At 46.8% G+C, this 17,216-nt stretch overlaps 1 protein-coding gene across 1 annotated transcript in view; it reads left to right on the top strand.

The window, feature by feature from the left end:
• The first annotated feature begins 4,218 nt into the window (after positions 1-4,218).
• RFX4 (regulatory factor X4) overlaps positions 4,219-17,216 on the top strand; it is a 75,388-nt gene continuing 62,390 nt past the window's right edge. Inside the window, exons 1-4 of the mRNA XM_062201985.1 lie at positions 4,219-4,313; positions 5,814-6,027; positions 7,417-7,494; positions 11,738-11,901. Of these exons, the coding sequence (XP_062057969.1) occupies positions 4,219-4,313; positions 5,814-6,027; positions 7,417-7,494; positions 11,738-11,901 (551 nt within the window). The remainder of the gene's footprint in view (positions 4,314-5,813; positions 6,028-7,416; positions 7,495-11,737; positions 11,902-17,216) is intronic.

Genomic DNA, 17,216 nt, shown 5'->3' with positions numbered 1-17,216 from the left:
TGCAAGAATACGACATTAAAAAAAGGCTGCCATTGAGGGACCGGGGACTCTGATTCCTCCAGAAGTTAGGTTGTTATGGTCTCACGTCAAGTCAGGCTGGGAGCATTGAAATCCCAGTTCTGCGTCTTGGGAGCCACGGGGCTGCGTGTGGATTGCTCGGCCCTGCTGTGCCTCAGCTGACTCACCTACACCAGGGGAGCAGCAATGGAAGCCATGCTGGGTCGTCGTGATGACTAACAGGGATCATACAGTAAAGAGGTGGCACAGCATCCAAGCCAGGACTAGAACCTGGGTGAGCCCAAGGCTGCGTGCAGTGCTGTCCACTGGCTGGGAACCAGAGACTGGCTCTGGGGGAAGTAGGAGGGGCTTCAGGAAAGAGGAGCCCTCGGGGCTGTGGGGACCACCTGGGCATTTCGGGCAGAGGGAGCGAGCAGCATGCATAATGGTGGAAGCAGCAGGACCAGTATGAGCTTGGAGACCCAGGAAGCAGTTATAGTGCCGGTGGGGGTGCCTGTATCCCATTGGAGTGTGCCTGGGTCTGAGTTCTAGTTCCTGATTCCAGCTTCCTGCTATTGCACACCCTGGGAAACAGCAGTGATGGCTCCAGTAGTTAGGTTCCTGCCACCCACATAGAAGACCCAGTTTGAGTTCTTGGCTCCTGGCTTTGACCTGGCCCAGTCCCAGCTGTTACAGGCATTTGCAGGAGTGAACCAATGGATGGAAGATGTTCTCTGTCTCTCTTTCTCTCTCCATCCTCCCTGCTTTCTCCTCCCTGAAATTGAGTCAGTGCTTGTTAAATGACTAGCCTGAGGCACCCAACCAACAAATGGCTGAGCTTGGATCTAATCCAGGTAGTTTAGCTCCAAAGTTCTTGTACAGGAGCCCTACGTGGTACTGCCTCTGTGCAATCATCATTTCTGTAAACACCAGGGCAAGAGGCCCTTGCTATGAGTGCTCCGTGGGACATGGTCTCTCCTCTGGGTCTCCTGTGACTCTGTGCCTTGTCCTGGGGACAGCAGTTGCTATCCTGCAAGGATCAGGGCTCCATTCCTTCATCCAACACATAGGGCTTGAGCTCTTGGGATGTGTCAAGTCCTGGCAAGGTCCTTGCTGTCGTGACCTTGTGTTCAGGGAAGAAGAGCTGTAATCCAAGCACTCAGAGGGCAATCATACAAGACAGTCTCAGAGAGCGCCTAGTGATAAGAGCAGGGCCATGCGGTGGCAAGGGACTGCTTGTGCTACTCTACACGGGCTGGTCAGAGGAAGGCGTGGACACAGGGACACTGCCCAGAAGCCTGGAAGGTTTTAGGGAAGGAGCCAATCTTGAGAAGAGCTGGGTGCAGTTACATTTTTGGTGGTGAGAACAGTGGTACAAAGCCTCCCCGCCCCCACAGCGGGATACTAGCCTGGTGGGTTGCAGGAAGAGGGGTGAAGGGAAGCCCCTGTGCCTGGGATCTGGTGACAAAGGGTAAGCGCTGTAGGAGAGGAAGGCCAGTAGGTGAGCAGGGCCTGTCATGGTGGCTGAGTGTGGGTTTTGGTTTCAGTTGCGATGGAAGCCGCTGGAGGGTTTTAGGGAAGGGCCGGCACTTTCTGGGCCAGCCGATCTCCTACCCCAGGAGCAGGAGGGGGAAACAAAGAATGGAGGAGTGAGATCTCCAGGGTCCCAGAGCCCACCATCACCCGAGGGCTCCCCACTGGCCTCCTGGACACCAGCAGTCTCCCCCAGGGTCCCGACAGGCCCTGATCAGTCAGGGCAAGCCGCCATCTGTGTGTCCCCTGCTTCTGAGATTGCTGTTTGTGAAGCTTGGTCACGGCGCCGCTTCTTCTCGTGCGTAACCGATTCTTTTGTTGCCTTCCAGATCATAAGGCAGCAGTTCCCTCAGTTAACCACCAGAAGACTCGGGACCCGAGGACAGTCAAAGTAAGCACCGGACAGCCGTCCCAACAGCAGAGCTCTGAGACGGGCCGAGTCTCAGGCCTGTCGCACCAAAAAACTCTGTCCACAAGCCCAGAGGGAGGTCTGTGCCTAAAGGGAACATGGAGGAGCTTTGTGACAGCCGGGCCCCCAAAGCCCAAGGCCTGACCAAGTGGCCGTCCCAAAGCCCAGGGTCCTGTGGCCCAGCTTTTTGATGGAATCTGATTTTGTGCCACCTGCCTTTCGGGCATGTTTGAGCCTCATTTTCAGGAGCACCTGGGGCTGCTTGGGCACCCTCCAGATGACTTGGACTGTTGTTCCGAGCACTCGCTCAGCTCTGCTAGTGCCCAGCTGAGGCAGAAAGGCCGCGGCCCATGGGGCGCACCGCTCCCTCTTGACCAGTCATCAACCGACCCTTGCTGCACGTCCTGTATGCGTCAGACACGTGGTGCTCGGTGCTGGCAACCGCCATGGCCTGCAGAGAACATACATTTATTTTGGTGGGGAAGACGGACAAGAAAAAGAGAATCGGATTTCAGTGAAGAGGGGGTAGTGGGGAACAAAAACAAGGGGAGTCGCTGGGGGGGTGCTTTCTAAGGAGGTGACATTGGGGGGCTTGGATGCCTGCCTATCCCGTTCTGACTCGGAGGAAAGGAATTTCTGCCTATAGCCGTGCAGGCTTCATGAAAATCTGGGTTTATAGGACTTGCTGCTAAGGATGCTTCAAAAACATCCTTGTTGGCTCTGAATAGCTGCTCCGTGAACAAGAGTGGGTGGCCACACGATTGGTAAGCAGCGAGTTAAATGGCTTCCTTTCTGCAAGACCTCTCAGAACCTTTATTATGCTAATGTGCATGGTGACTCCACTGGAGGGTGTCTCATTATGCAGCGTTCCTAAACGAAGTGACCGCTGCTGAGCAGGTCAGCACACACAGTGACCTATAAAACACTGAAACATTTTTAAAAAAGCAACCATATAGGATTTACAAGCCCTGTCTCTAAGGGTGTTTCAGAAGCATGTCCAATACTATCACCTTGAGTAACAGTCCTAGCCCCACCCCACTGTCTCCTGTCACCCCTGGGCAGCACATTCCTGTCCTGGGTTGGGAAATAAGGGTGGGGGGAGATTTCACTTTGAAACTAAGTTAGGGAAAGAAAGCAGATCATCAGACAGGGACACCAGTTTTAGTTAAGTTCTGAAAATAATGGGATGAACTTTTTTTTTTGGTATGGCTCAGAAGCTCATGGCATGTCCAAAAAAGTTTCTAACTGAAGAACCTCTTGGAATACATTCCTAGTAATTTTCCAAGATGATTCGTCTGGAAAACAAACCTCATTCATAATGAAAAACTGTGATGTCTGTTGTCGAATGAGGTTTTAGTCTTGGTAAGATCATAGCACACAAAAGCCAAGCTCTCCTTGTTTGCAGGTGAGCACAGGGTGGGCAGTTCCCACAGCTGGCCGAACAGATGAGTGCCTGGACTAATGGATGCTGGGTGAATGGAAATGAGTTGTTTTTGTCCAGCTCACAGTCTTTGAAGAATCCCTGGCTCTGATACATTGTTGCTCATTTCTAAAAAGGGAAAGAATGGTAAAGATAGCAAAGTCAGGGGGTAAAAGAGAGCAGAGAGTTCCCATCCTACCCAGTCTTGAAGAAGGTACCCTTTTGTCTTTATGTGAGAGGCTGTGTGTGTTTTCTCTCTCACCTAGCGGCTGGCAAATCCAGTGATAGCCTCTTTAGAAGTTCTGTGAAACCAACTTTATTGTGTCCTCTCCATTAAGGACCCCCCAAGGTTGGCGAGTCCTTCACCAATCTAAAGGCAATGGGAAGTTCCCAACTGAACGCGTGGCCTTACAGAGGAAAATCCCTCAGCAAATTTAGCTGGGCCGGAAGAAACCTGGGGGGTGATTAGAGGAGGGGGGCTTGATGCACTCCTCAGAACTGAAGACAGATCCAAGAAGGGATCAGAGCAACTGATTGTGTTGCTGATCTGAGCAGCACTCCCTCTGAATTGTTAAGAACTGGTCTAGACCAAGTATATTCTGACCATCTTGATATTGAGAAATTACAATAAAGGGGAACTTTTTGAAGCTAAGGAGGCATGTCATAACCGTCTTCCCACCCAGAGAGCTTTTCTGGAACAACTGGAACCAGCCAGAACTGGGCCCCTCCCCCTCTCCGCCCCTCCCCCACGGCGTGCCTTTCAGATGGAAAGACAGTTATGACAGTTGGGAAGTAGAAGGCACAGAAGGCAGGTATTAGCTCAACACAAAGAACTTTCTGATAACTACAGCGCCGGAAAATGAACTGGGCCGCCTTCGAAGGCTCTGAGCTCTTCATCCCAGGAGGGGTGCAGCTGGAGGCGAGATGTCCGCTGAGCACAAATATCACAGAATGGTATCCTGCGCGAGGGGGCTGGGACCGGGCTGTCCCCTGTGCCGCTCTTCCCTCCCCTCCAACGCCTCCCCTCGTTGCACTTGATGACTGTCACCCTAGCTCCGTGGGGCGAGGAAAGTGGTTCATGTGTGGGACAGTGTTTCTGAAAGCGAGGTCCACCCGTTACTAACATTAGTGTTGCCATGGGACTGTGAAAATCTGCCTTATACTTTAGATCTCTTAAATTGGAATCTTTGGGGGTGAGACCAGGAATCTTTATTTTTAATAGGTTTTGTAAGTGATTCTTATTGTTAGGAAAGCTTGGGAATCATTGGTATGGTGGTTAAAAGCACTTTTGAGGTTCAACTCCTAGGTTTCCTGGTAGATCTTGGGGGTTTTACTTAAATTCTCTGGGGCTTTGGTCTCCTCACCTGTAAAAGGTGTTAACAATTAGGTCCAGGCTCATGGAGATTTTGTGAGATTAAAGAGGATAACATGCATCAAGCACTTAGCACCACAGGTATCAAGCGGATGTGCCCCAGAATTACTGCGCTGCTTGTTTCAAAGCTGATTTGGGGGCCCTGATCCTACAGAGGTCCTGGAAGGTGGCTGGGGAATCTGTGCACTAAGCTCCGTAAGTGATTCTGACACACATCATAGGCCCACGGAGCAGTGTTTTCTGTTAGTGGAGAACAGGGGTGCTGTAGCCAGACAGACCTGGGTTTAAGAACCTGTTCTTTCCCTAAACAGCTATCTGACCCTAAGCAAATTACTTGAGTGTTTTTGCCTCCATTTCCTTATCTAGAAAGACTAAAGTTATCCCTGTTTCACTGGGTTATTTTTCAAACAAAAACACGGAAAGCACTTTGCAAAGTACCCAGTACGTTGTAAGGATTTAATAGATGGTAGCAAAATTCCAAACAAAACACAGCCTCATCCCTTAATCAGACTTAACTGAAAACCTAGCTATTTTTAAGCTCATTTTGAGTTAATAAAAAGTTCTGGTCTTTGTTTTACATCTAGTGTCAACTGAAACACTGTATTTCTCTTTTAGAAAATACAATGGTCTTTATTGGTTATGAAAAACATTTACTGATTATGAAAAAGATAGGCCCAGTGACTTTTGGCTGGTGTTCAAAAACACATCCTTTTGCTGGGGTCCTCACAGGGCCACACTCAAGTGCTGTGCTCCTGGGATCAGATTTGACTAGACATAAGAGATCAAGTACAAATGGAAAATTTTTTCATCTGTTCTCTGCAAAGTATTTGATTTAACATTTTCTGTAGGAGGCAATTTTGGTTATTTTTACCTGCCTGATTGATGGCTGGCAACATGGAACTTTGGTTTAATTCTGGATTTCAGAGCTATCAAGGCTTACCGGAGAGTTAACTCTTGGAGCTCTGGGGAGGATAAGCCCAGCCATACCCAGCCATGGGCAACAACCCCACTCCCAACTCAGGAAGCCCCACCTAATGACGTTGGAGGTCTCTCTCACTTTCTCTCTCTCTTTTGTGGCTCAGGTACCATTACTATGGCATTGCAGTGAAGGAAAGTTCCCAATATTATGATGTGATGTACTCCAAGAAAGGAGCTGCCTGGGTGAGCGAGACAGGCAAGAAAGAAGTGAGCAAGCAGACTGTGGCATATTCACCCCGGTCCAAACTAGGCACGTTGCTGCCTGAATTTCCCAATGTCAAGGATCTCAATCTGCCAGCCAGTCTGCCTGAGGAGAAGGTAACTACATCAGCAGTGATTTCCAGGGGTATGGGTATCCTCCAGCCCCCTGCCTCACACATGCACATGCTATTATTACAAAACAGTGGTTTAAAAATATAGACACCTAAATAAGACATGAGCTGTGGTCAATGATAATGCATTGGTATTGGTCTGGTAGTTGTGACAAATGTACCATACGGGTGTAAGATGTTAACAATAAGGGTAATTGGGTATGAGATATATGGGAATAACCTGTGTAACTTTTCTATAAACCCAAACCCATTCTGAAATTTGAAAGCTTATCTGTCTATCCATCTCTATTATATAGCTCTCTATCTGTATATCCACCTACCTGCACACCTATCAGATGATGCTACACCGTCTCTTTTCACGAGGAAAGAGCCACTCTCCTCTAGATATAGTTCATTTTCCTGTGTGCGGCAGGGCATTTGGGGAAATCATAGTCCCACAGGAAAAAAAATTATTTTATATATCTAGTGAATCAGATAGTTTTGATCTTAGGGTATTTGGAGCAAGTTATTAGGAAAACAAATTTGGATAAGTTTCCCTTGGAGTATCACATCTCTAAAGCACCTATCTTGATGGCGGTTCTAAGCAGTGTTCTAACAAGTATGGAGTTTGCACTAAGTCTGTCTGTCTCTCTACGAGCTGGGATGCAGTGCAGACTGAGACCCAGTCCTGCTTACAGGAAACTGACAGTCACATCGGGAGATGGATGCTTGTATAAGCAAACTTAAACTTACATAAATGCATGTGTATGTTCGGAAAGAAAAGAAAACGAACTTGTATCTGCAAAGGATGCTTTAAATCTAAGAAGTAGATAAGTTTTTTAAATTTCTTTTTTTTTTTTTTTGTCCACCAACATCCATACAAGCAAACATCCTACATCTTGACTTTAAAATTCTTAGATATACCGAGATTAAAGATTTTTTGCTAAACATTCCCAACAGTTTCCCAAATGTCTTCTGGTGATTTGGGCAGAAGCACTTATCCAATGAAGAGAAATCAGTTTAATAAGTCCTACTGATCTCTGTGTGCCAGGCACCTCACTAGGATGCACAAGTATTAGCAACACTCCCCTTTTGTTTTCCTGGAGCCCACAGCCTCAGAAGGTGGAGAGTGGAGGCAGAGTGAGAAACCAGTGTGTTCTGAACATCAGGGCGAGGGCTCTCCACACTCAGGTGTTGTGTGAGCAGAGGAGGGGTTGAGGGCAGAGAGCCCTACTTATGAAAATCAGTCTCAGTTGGGTCTTGCAGGATGAGTAGGTGTTAGGTGAATTCCGTTCTCCCAACAGGGAATACAATGATTTAACAACTGGAATTGGCAGGGCGGCAGCAATGTATATTAATGTGTGCCTTTGTTGTTGGTCCTCCACCGCCCCCACAGGTTTCTACCTTTATTATGATGTACAGAACCCACTGTCAGAGAATACTGGACACTGTAATAAGAGCCAACTTTGATGAGGTAGGTCAACAAGGGTCGAGCTGTGAATACTTTGTATTGAAATATCACCATTGACACTAGCTCCTAGTTCCAGAGCTGCAGCTAGCTGTGAGGCCTGACATTTGGAAGTCCTTGATGCCCCATTTGCTCAACTTACAGGAATCCCACAAAGCAGTTTCTAGGATTGTCCTTATGTTATAGCTCTTCTGGGTTTGTAGCAGTGGGCATGGCCTTTTCCTTGATTTAACTGGTGGACTGCATCCTGCCCTTCTAGCAAACTGGGAAGACCATTGTGCCAGCATGTCATTACACCCAGAAGTGCAGACTCAGACACACTCAAGAAAAACTTTCTTATATATTTTTGGCTCCTCTTCCTTGGTGCAGATGACCCTCCATTCGCGAGGTCTGGTCCACGTTTCCAACAAATCCCACTTACAAACACAGTGTTAAGAGTACCATCTCACTTGTTAATTTTAAAGCATTCTCGTTAAAGAATTGAGAGAAGGAAATGAAAAAGGATGAGGGGACGTTCAGTCTCAAAGAAGATTATGTGAGCTCTAAAAGGGCTGTATAAACCAGCAGTTAGTTGTAGGAAAGAGCCCAGAGCTTCCTTTGTGTATGTCGAGGGAAGGGTGGTGTTGGAGGCAGCGAGATCTAAGGATGAAGCTGCAAAATGCCCTCCTGTATTTCTTGCCCCTCCCACTGCTGTGCCTCAGAGCTGTGTTTATTGAGCGCTTAATGTCACTTGGCTCACTTGGACACAACTCCAAAAGAGAAAGCACCATGTTTGTAAAGAAGTTCTCTTCTTCCTTATCTCGACTTTGATCCACTAGCACTCTATACCATCCTTGAACATCTCCCAAATTCCTTGAGCAACCTTGGCAGTGGATTGGCTGTGTCTTGCATTCCACTGAGATCAGGGCAAATCCCGAGCCATGATTGGTTCAGGCAACACAAGCTATGACAATCAATAACACTCCAAATCTTAACACCTTAGAGACTTATTTTGCTCTCGTGTCTCAATCCAGTGTGGATGCCTTGGTTGGAAAGCTAGATGCTGGGGTGGTCCAGACACCTGCTGTTTTCATCTTGTGGCTCCATCTTGCCCTAGAGCCTTGGAACCCTCTTTGTTCAGCTGATGAGTGGGGAAAAGAATGGCAGGGACCTTGTCATCCCAGGAATAAAACATATTACCACTATGCGATTGACAGGAGACGGTCCCACCTTGATGCAGCCAGTGGGAGGCTAGGGATTGTGGTCTCAGGGGTGACAGCCTATACCACTGCAGAAGAGGAGCTCAACTCTCCAAAGGACAGCTGTCCCTCTCTGCCACATTTCTAACAACAAAGCTTGTGAGAGTAACCCAGGAAACTTAACGTTAAACAATCATTTATCTCTGGTTCTTCAACCACTTACACTTGTAGGGAGAAAAAGAACTTTTTAGAATTCTCCCTTCTGTCTCATAAGAAGTTTCCATTTGTTAAATGCTTGCTTGTATGATGCCAGGCACTTTACATAAGTCATCTTAGTCCATCCTAATAATAGGTAGGTGTCATTATCTCTGTTTGATAAAACTCTCCCTGTGTTTAGTCCTAAGCTCCAGATGCAGTCAATTCAGCATCTAACTGAACATGGCCAAATCAGAGCTCTTAATTTTCTACTTCCAAATATTTCTAGCTCCAAATCTGTTTCTCTCAAGACTCAGGTCGGCACTACCCTCCACTCAGTTGGTGGGTCTTCCCTTCCCTCCCTCTTCACACTCAGTCCCCTGGAAGTCCTGGCAGCTACACCGTCTGAATCAAAGCCATGTCTGTCCACATCTGACTGCCAGTCTCACCTCTTGCTTCATACCACTTTATTTCCTTCCTTTTCCTTCTGCCCAGAGGAACTGGTGCCACTGGACCTTAAATGGCCTCAAATGCAGAGAGTAGGATGGGAAGTCAAACCTGGATGATACACCATCTACAAAAGCTGTTGAGCAAACAGGATTGAGCAGGGTCCCTGTGCAGCTAGAACACTCAAAGTGGATGGATGCCTGCTAAAGACACTGTTTTTCCCCAGATTTGTTTGAACCTACACAGCAGCCGATCTTTTCCAGACTTTCTGCTGGAAATTGGCTGCTCATATTAAAACGGGGTAGGGCTGCACAGGAAGAGAACTAAGTAAGGCAAATGAATTCAGAGTCTACCACTCTTAGGAATGAGCTAGGCAGAGCCTGGAACTCAGTCAGAGGAGCAGGAAGGGAGTCTGGGACCTGACCAGAGGCCAGCGCTCAGGGACAAGCTGGGATCAGGGGACAGCGGAAGGCCCTCTGGAGGACAAGCACCTTGCCTAAGAGCTGCAGCCTGGTCAGCCACCAGGCGTCTCAATGACAGAACAAGATCTTTGACTGTGGGGATGCCGGCTGGCGACCCTCAGAAACTTGGGAAAGTGTCCCAAACATTTAGGGAAGCACAATGCTTTCTGGGACCTAGTAGTTGTAGTCCTTCTTCTTCTTCTTCATCATCATCTTCATCATCATCATCATTGCCACTACTATTCCTTTTTAAACATCTACCATGGCCCGAGCATTATGCTAAATAAATTTTAGGAATCTTTACCAAATCCTGTGCAATAAACACTACTTTAATCCCCATTTCACAGGTAAGAAAAATGAGGCTTAGAGATATAACATCCCTAGTTGGTAGTGGAACCAAGACTGAACTCAAGAATGCTTCACGCATTCAGATTTTCTTTATTTGAATTAAATCTGGGTGAAACTTTTCTGTATTGTCATCATCATGGAGTAAACAGAACTGTAACTTCATCTCACTACACACAGACCTGCCCTCATTGACACTCTGCTCTTCCCCCCTAGGAAGTCAGAGGGCCGTGGCCTTTCTCCCCATCCCTCTCTCCCCTGCTTCCCATGCAGTGTTGACACCGGAAAACCCGGGCAAGCTGGGAGCATCAGGGGAGTGTGTCCACAGGAGGCTGTGCTCTGGTCACCGGGCCACAGGCAGGGCAGGGTTCCACTTCCCCAAGGCAGCCTGGTCAGAAGAGAACGAGACCCTACTCCAGGGAGAACCTGAAGGACTGACTGGGCCAAGGACTGAAGCAGACAAACACAGGCGCATCCGTTCTCTGACTTGCTGCCTGGCTTTGCACAAGGCATGTCTGTGAACTGGAGCAATGACCCTGAGCTGCAATGGTAGTACGAGTATTGAGAGAACCTATTCAGAGTACCTGGCAAATAGCAGGCACTTGATAAAGGAAGCTAATGACAATAGCAATAGCAGCTCTAGGGCCTTAAACCAGAGGGGAAAAATTATCTCCCACACTGGGTCAGGATTGATTTGGGAACCAGGGATATGCAGATAACAACACCTGTGGAGTTCGAGGGTGCCCACCTGTCAGAAACCAAGCTAGGCCTCTTAGAATTCATAAAATTTCAGTCTTGTGGGTTCCCTGGCTTCAAGGTGGGCTGCTCCTCAAGGCTAGCTGAGTCTAGATGCTTGTGAATGTCCTTGGGTCCATGAGCCAAGCATCTTTACTACTCTCTTCCCTCGCCTTGTCCCACTTGTCTGTGTGCTATTCTGCTCCAAGGGCTCTGCTTTGGATATTCCATGCAGACATGACGTGAGTTGCTTTAATAAGAATCATTCCATCTTTGAGTATCCAGTGTATTCCTGCTCTGGCCTGGTGGTTTGGGGATAAAAAGGAAAAAATCACATATACTTCACCTGCTCACTTGAAGTTAACTGCCCGGATGGCACCATCCAGCATCCCATAATGGCACCAACTGGCCAGGGCTCTGGGGAAAAATTAAAGAGTGGATATCCTTTGTGCAATCCCTGGATTTGGGTGCACAGATTTGAACCACAAGTATCCTGTGTGTGACACATATTTTCATTTTAGCAACATCCCACTCATGTGTAACTCCCACACCTTTCCCTTCCCTCCTGGAACAGCTGGGGGTCCCTGAGACACCAGTGGGGGCCTTGCCTTCCCTTCCTTAAACATGGAAACCACAGCCGGCCCTGAAGGCGCTCTTGGGTTTACGGTGCTGCTCCTGGCCCTAGGCTGCCAGTCCTGGCAGTGCTCAAGCTGTGTGCAGGCGGGAGGCCCAGGGCTCCCACACCAAGCCAGGCCGGGAGTGGCGTGGGCTGCCGTGGGGAAGGGAGATGGCAGCACGGCAGCCTAGGCTGGCCTGGGTGGGATTCCAGAGCTGTGCTGGGAGAGCCCCATGTGGCCTCATGGTTCTTCTCTCTGTGGGTCAATACAGGTTCAAAGCTTCCTTCTGCACTTTTGGCAAGGAATGCCGCCCCACATGCTGCCTGTGCTGGGCTCCTCCACCGTGGTGAACATCGTTGGCGTGTGTGACTCCATCCTCTACAAAGCCATCTCCGGGGTGCTGATGCCCACCGTGCTCCAGGCGCTACCTGACAGGTGGGCTTCCTGGTCCCCGTCCTGCCCTGGGGGCTGCTCCCAAGGGCCGATTATCCCTTCTTCCCATTTATTGTTGATAACCATGCACTGCCCAAAGGCCTCCCTTGTAAGGACCACTGGTGTCGAACTTTGGAGTTGATTGATATTTGTGAATAGAAATAAAACGTCTAGATGTTGAACCATGTGAGGTTCAAAATTCAGAAGGTGGAATATGGTGCACAGTGAGAAGTTTCCCCCTGCACTGCTGCTCCCCAGACACCCAGCCCCTCCCCAGGGCATCAGATACAATCATTTACTAGGGAGGTCCGTTGAGATCTGCTGTGCACATGGAATCAGTGTACATACTATTTTCTCTTTCTGAAATTGTGGCACTGTGTATACTGTTCTATATCTTGCTTTACCAAAAAAAAAAAAAAAACAAACAAAAACCAAGAAACAACAACAACAACAAAACCTTAGTTGTGGCCATGGTGCTGGCAGGGATGGAAGAATGAAGGCAAGAGGTTGACTCTTCCCATGAGGTCCTGGGGGGCCGGCCATTCGTCCACAGGCTTCCACTCCCTTCCAGCCCTCTCTCTTTCCAGCTACAGGTCAGTTGAGAGCCCAGCTGCTCCTAGCCCCGGAGTGCAGGAGTCTCCCTTGTGGGCTCCTGTACACCTGTCCACGCCTCACAGCCTGTCCCTCACAAACAAGTCGGAAGTCTGAAATGGAGGTGACGGCAGGGTTGGCTCCCTAGGGAGCTGTCAGGGCCACACCTGGTGCTCCTTGGTGCTCCTTGTCTTCCAGGGTCTCTGTTCTGTGTGTCTGTCTGCCTTCTGTTCTGTTGCTTCCAGGAGAACTTGCCATTGGATTTAGGGCCTGCCTGGTTAACCCAGGCTAATCTCAACTGAAGGTCTTTCATCAGATCTGCCAAGACCCTTCCCCCAAATAAGGTTGTTCTCATGGTTCTGTGTGGATTTTAGGGGTCACTATTCATCCCACTACATGGAATTTGTGCGTAGGATAAATTAATTCCCAGAGGGCAGAATTCCTGGATCAAAGGATATATGACTTCTGCTTTTCTGAGTGAAGCTTTAATATGCAATTATCTTATTAACATGAACTTGAATCTCTCTTCATATATTTATAGGTGATTTGCATTTTTTCTCCTGTAAACTCTGTTTTTAATCTTTACCTAATTTTCTTTTTGGTGTTTGGTCTTTCATTGATTTTAGGGACACTTCACTTATTAGGGATTAACAATTTACATTAAGAGTTGCTAAAATTCATCTTGGTTTTTTGTCCTTGTCATGTGGAAAATACATTTACGTCGTTGAATTTATTGGTCTTGTTTTTATGGCCCCTAGATTTTGTATTGTTGTTTTAAGTCTTTCCTGCTGCAGTTATATAATTTTCCCATAGTAGGTCTCAGTCACTTTGCGGTATAATGCTTATCTTTTGACTTTTTGCTCAGTTTGGGTTTCACCCTAATATAAGCTATTAAGATCAGCTCCATTTTCCCTCTTTGTATCTCTCCTGTTGCCCCAATACTATATTTGAGTGATTACATTTTTTTTCCTAGATGGGAGATACTTCCTTTGTTGTGCGATGCATCTCCTATATACCTGGAACTGTTTCTCATGTGTAGTTGGGACTATTTCTGAACTTCCTTCCCTCTCCCATTGATAGTTCCAGGAGCCCTCTGTTGTAAGTCTGCTATCTATAAACATAGCCAAGTAGCTAGCAAGGCCAGCTCTTTGTTATCACTTTGCTTTTTCAGAATTTTCCTGTTGCTGACACTTACTGCTTTTTCTATATGCAGTATTTGTTGTCTACTTAAATATGAGCATATCTACATATACATGTATATACATCCATACGTATACACACATATGCAGAGGCTTTAAAAAGTTTGTGGAAAACTGAAATTAAAATAGAATATGAATTTCCCGTGAACTTTTTGAAGCCCTCTTGTATATTTGAGGAGGTCAGGGATTTCACTACATTTGTGAGCAGGTTAGCAAGAATTTAAAAGGAGCATTTTAAAATGTCCATGTGTTAGGGACTGTTGTCTTATGGTTATGCTATTCACTTTAATTTTTATTGCTTCGTAATTAGAGACTGTCGACTAGCTGATTTCTTCTTGAAACTTTGCTTAGATTTTCTTTGTTTAGTAACATAGTCAAGTTTTCTGGGCATTCCATTGACAGTTGAAGAAAAAAAACCACTTCTGATTTCAAGGTGTAGACTTTGACATAGTGTTACTTGGATCAGCTTTACTGTGATGTAGTTCTTCCACTATGTTAGCATTTGTCCCCTTAGATCTATTGTGGATAAATAAGAATTGTTACAAATGTGTGCCAACTTACTTCATTGTGTCTCCTCTACAACTTTTGTTTTTGAATATTAATGCTATATTACTTGGTGCTTTGATGTTTGTAACTGCTTATATTTCAGATTGAGTAGTAAAACCTTTATTATAGATTCATTGTAAATTCGTTCTCAGCATTATTTAAGTGTTGTAATTTTTCTCATTTAAGTTTTTACTTTGGAGTGACATTTGGCACAGCAGTTAACTCCCTGCATGAGTGCTGCGGTTGAGTCCTGGCTCTGTTTCCAATTCCAGCTTCCTGCTGATCTGTACCTTGGGATGCAGCAGGTACCCTGCCAGGTGGGTCCCTGCCACCAATGGGAGACCCAGATGGAGTTCTGGACTCTTGGCCTGAGCCTGGGCCAGCCCTATTTGTTGTAGGCATTTGGAAAGGGAACCTGCAGATGGGAGATCTCTGTCTGTCTCTGTCTCTCTGCCTTTGAAGTAAATAGGAATTTTAAAAAATGCTTTCATCACTTAAGAAAATTCCCTCATTCACCTGTTTGGTCATTCCATCTCCCCACTGTGAGCCTGACAGTCACTCAGATACTTTGTGTCTCTTTTTGCCTTTTCCAAAATCCTTTTATACATGGAATCATACAGTCTTGAGTCTGACTTTTTCACTTTGCATAATCTATGTTGTGTGTATCAGCAACATGTTCTTTTATAAGGATTTAGTATAGTATTCCATAATATGTATGGATGGACCACTGTTTTTTTTTTTTTTTTTAAACAGGCAGAGTGGACAGTGAGAGAGAGAGAGACAGAGAGAAAGGTCTTCCTTTTGCCGTTGGTTCACCCTCCAATGGCCGCCGCGGTAGTGCGCTGCGGCCTGCGCACCGCGCTGATCCGATGGCAGGAGCCAGGTGCTTCTCCTGGTCTCCCATGGGGTGCAGGGCCCAAGCACTTGGGCCATCCTCCACTGCACTCCCTGGCCACAGCAGAGAGCTGGCCTGGAAGAGGGGCAACCGGGACAGGATCGGTGCCCCGACCGGGACTAGAACCCGGTGTGCCGGCGCCGCAAGGTGGAGGATTAGCCTAGTGAGCCGCGGCACCGGCCGGACCACTGTTTTTTTATCCATTCACCAGTTGAAGGGTATTTAAGTTGTTTGGGCTACCTAGAATTTACCCAGTGCCAACATTTGCATACAGGTGTGGGGGTAAGTTTTTATTTCCTTTGCTTAAATACCAAAAGTGCAATTGCTGAGTGATAGAACGAACATATATTCAAAACCGTAGGAACTCCAAAGTCTCTTTCTGTAACAATGCTGGGAGCTCCAGTGGCTCTACTCCCTCAACAGCACTGGGTGTTACCAGGATGTTACTGGTTCATTTGTTTTAGCCATTCTAAAAATTGGGTAGGGGTAGCTCATTGGATTTTTTTTTTTTTTTACAGGCAGAGTTAGACAGTGAGAGAGAGAGACAGAGAGAAAGGTCTTCCTTCCATTGGTTCACCCCCCAAATGGCCGCTACGGCCGGTGCGCTGTGCCGATCCGAAGCCAGGAGCCAGGTGCTTCTCCTGGTCTCCCATGCGGGTGCAGGGCCCAAGGACTTGGGCCATCCTCCACTGCCTTCCTGGGCCACAGCAGAGAGCTGGAGTGGAAGAGGAGCAACCGGGACAGAATCCGGCGCCCCAACCGAGACTAGAACCCGGGGTGCCAGCGCCGCAGGCGGAGGATTAGCCAAGTGAGCTGCGGCGCGGGCCACTCATTGGATTTTAATTCGCATTCTGAATGATTTTTTTTTTTCGCATTCTGAATGATTAATAATGCTGATCATCTTTTCAGGTTCTTATTTGCAATCCACATGTATTTTTTAGGGAAATAGTTGTTCAATTCTTTTGCCTTTTTTTGGGTTGTTGTTGAGTTGTCTTTTTTTTTTTCATTATTGAGTTTTTAATATATTATAGGGAAAAGTTCACTATCAGGATTGCATTTTGAAAATATTTTCCCCCAATTTTTGGGGTTTTTCACTTTATTAAGTGTCATTTGAAGAACAGACCTTTTTATTTTGAGGAGACTAATTTCAGTATTTTCTCTTATGGATTTTGCTTTTGATGCTATATCTAATAATTCCTTGCTATGAAAAGTCTCAAAAATTTCTTTTATGTTCTCATCTAGAAAGTTTTACATTTTCATATTTTACAGTGATGTATAATTCATTGATTAATTTTTTAGTTTTATATACAGTAAGAGGTACAGGGGTCAAGGCTAATTTTTGCTTTTGCAGATAAAGGGCCAAATATCCTGGCACCATTTGTTTAAAAGACCAACATTCTTCATTTTTAAAATTTATTTTATTTGAAATTCAGAATTACAGAGAGAGAGAGGCAGAGACAGAGAGGGAATTCTTACATCTGCTGGTTCACTCCCCAAATGACTGCAATGGCCAGGGCTGAGCCAGGCCAAATCCAGGAGCCAGGAGCTATTTGGGTATCTCATATGGGTACAGGGGCCCAAGGACTTGGCCTTTCTTCTATTGCTTTCCAGGCCATTAGCAGGGAGCTGGATCAGAAAGTGGAACAGCCAGGACTCAGACCAGCACCCATAGGGATGCTGGCACTGCGGACGGCGGCTTAACTGGCTGCACCCATGCTGGCCCCTATTTTTGTTAAGATTTATTTATTTAAAAGGCAGAGCGGCAGAGAGACAAGAAGAAACACAGAGATAGAAAGATCATCGATCTGATGGTCCACTCCCCAAATGGCCACAGTGGCCACAGGGCTGAATCAGGATGAAGCCAGGAGCCAGCAGTTGGGTTATGTTTTGCTGCTTTTCCAGGTGCATTAGCAGGGAGTTGGACTGGAAGTAGAACCACAAGAGCTTTAACTGGCCCTCTGATACAGGATGCCAGTGTTGCCAGCGGAGATGCAGGGACAGCCCCACGACTAACTTTTCCCTACTGAATTTCTTGGAACCTTTGTGGAAAATGGATTGATCATATAGGTGTGACTCTATTATGGTCT

Source organism: Lepus europaeus, chromosome 10, assembly GCF_033115175.1.
Source record: "Lepus europaeus isolate LE1 chromosome 10, mLepTim1.pri, whole genome shotgun sequence".
NCBI lineage: Eukaryota > Metazoa > Chordata > Mammalia > Lagomorpha > Leporidae > Lepus > Lepus europaeus.
This window is presented reverse-complemented; position numbering and strand designations above follow the sequence as displayed.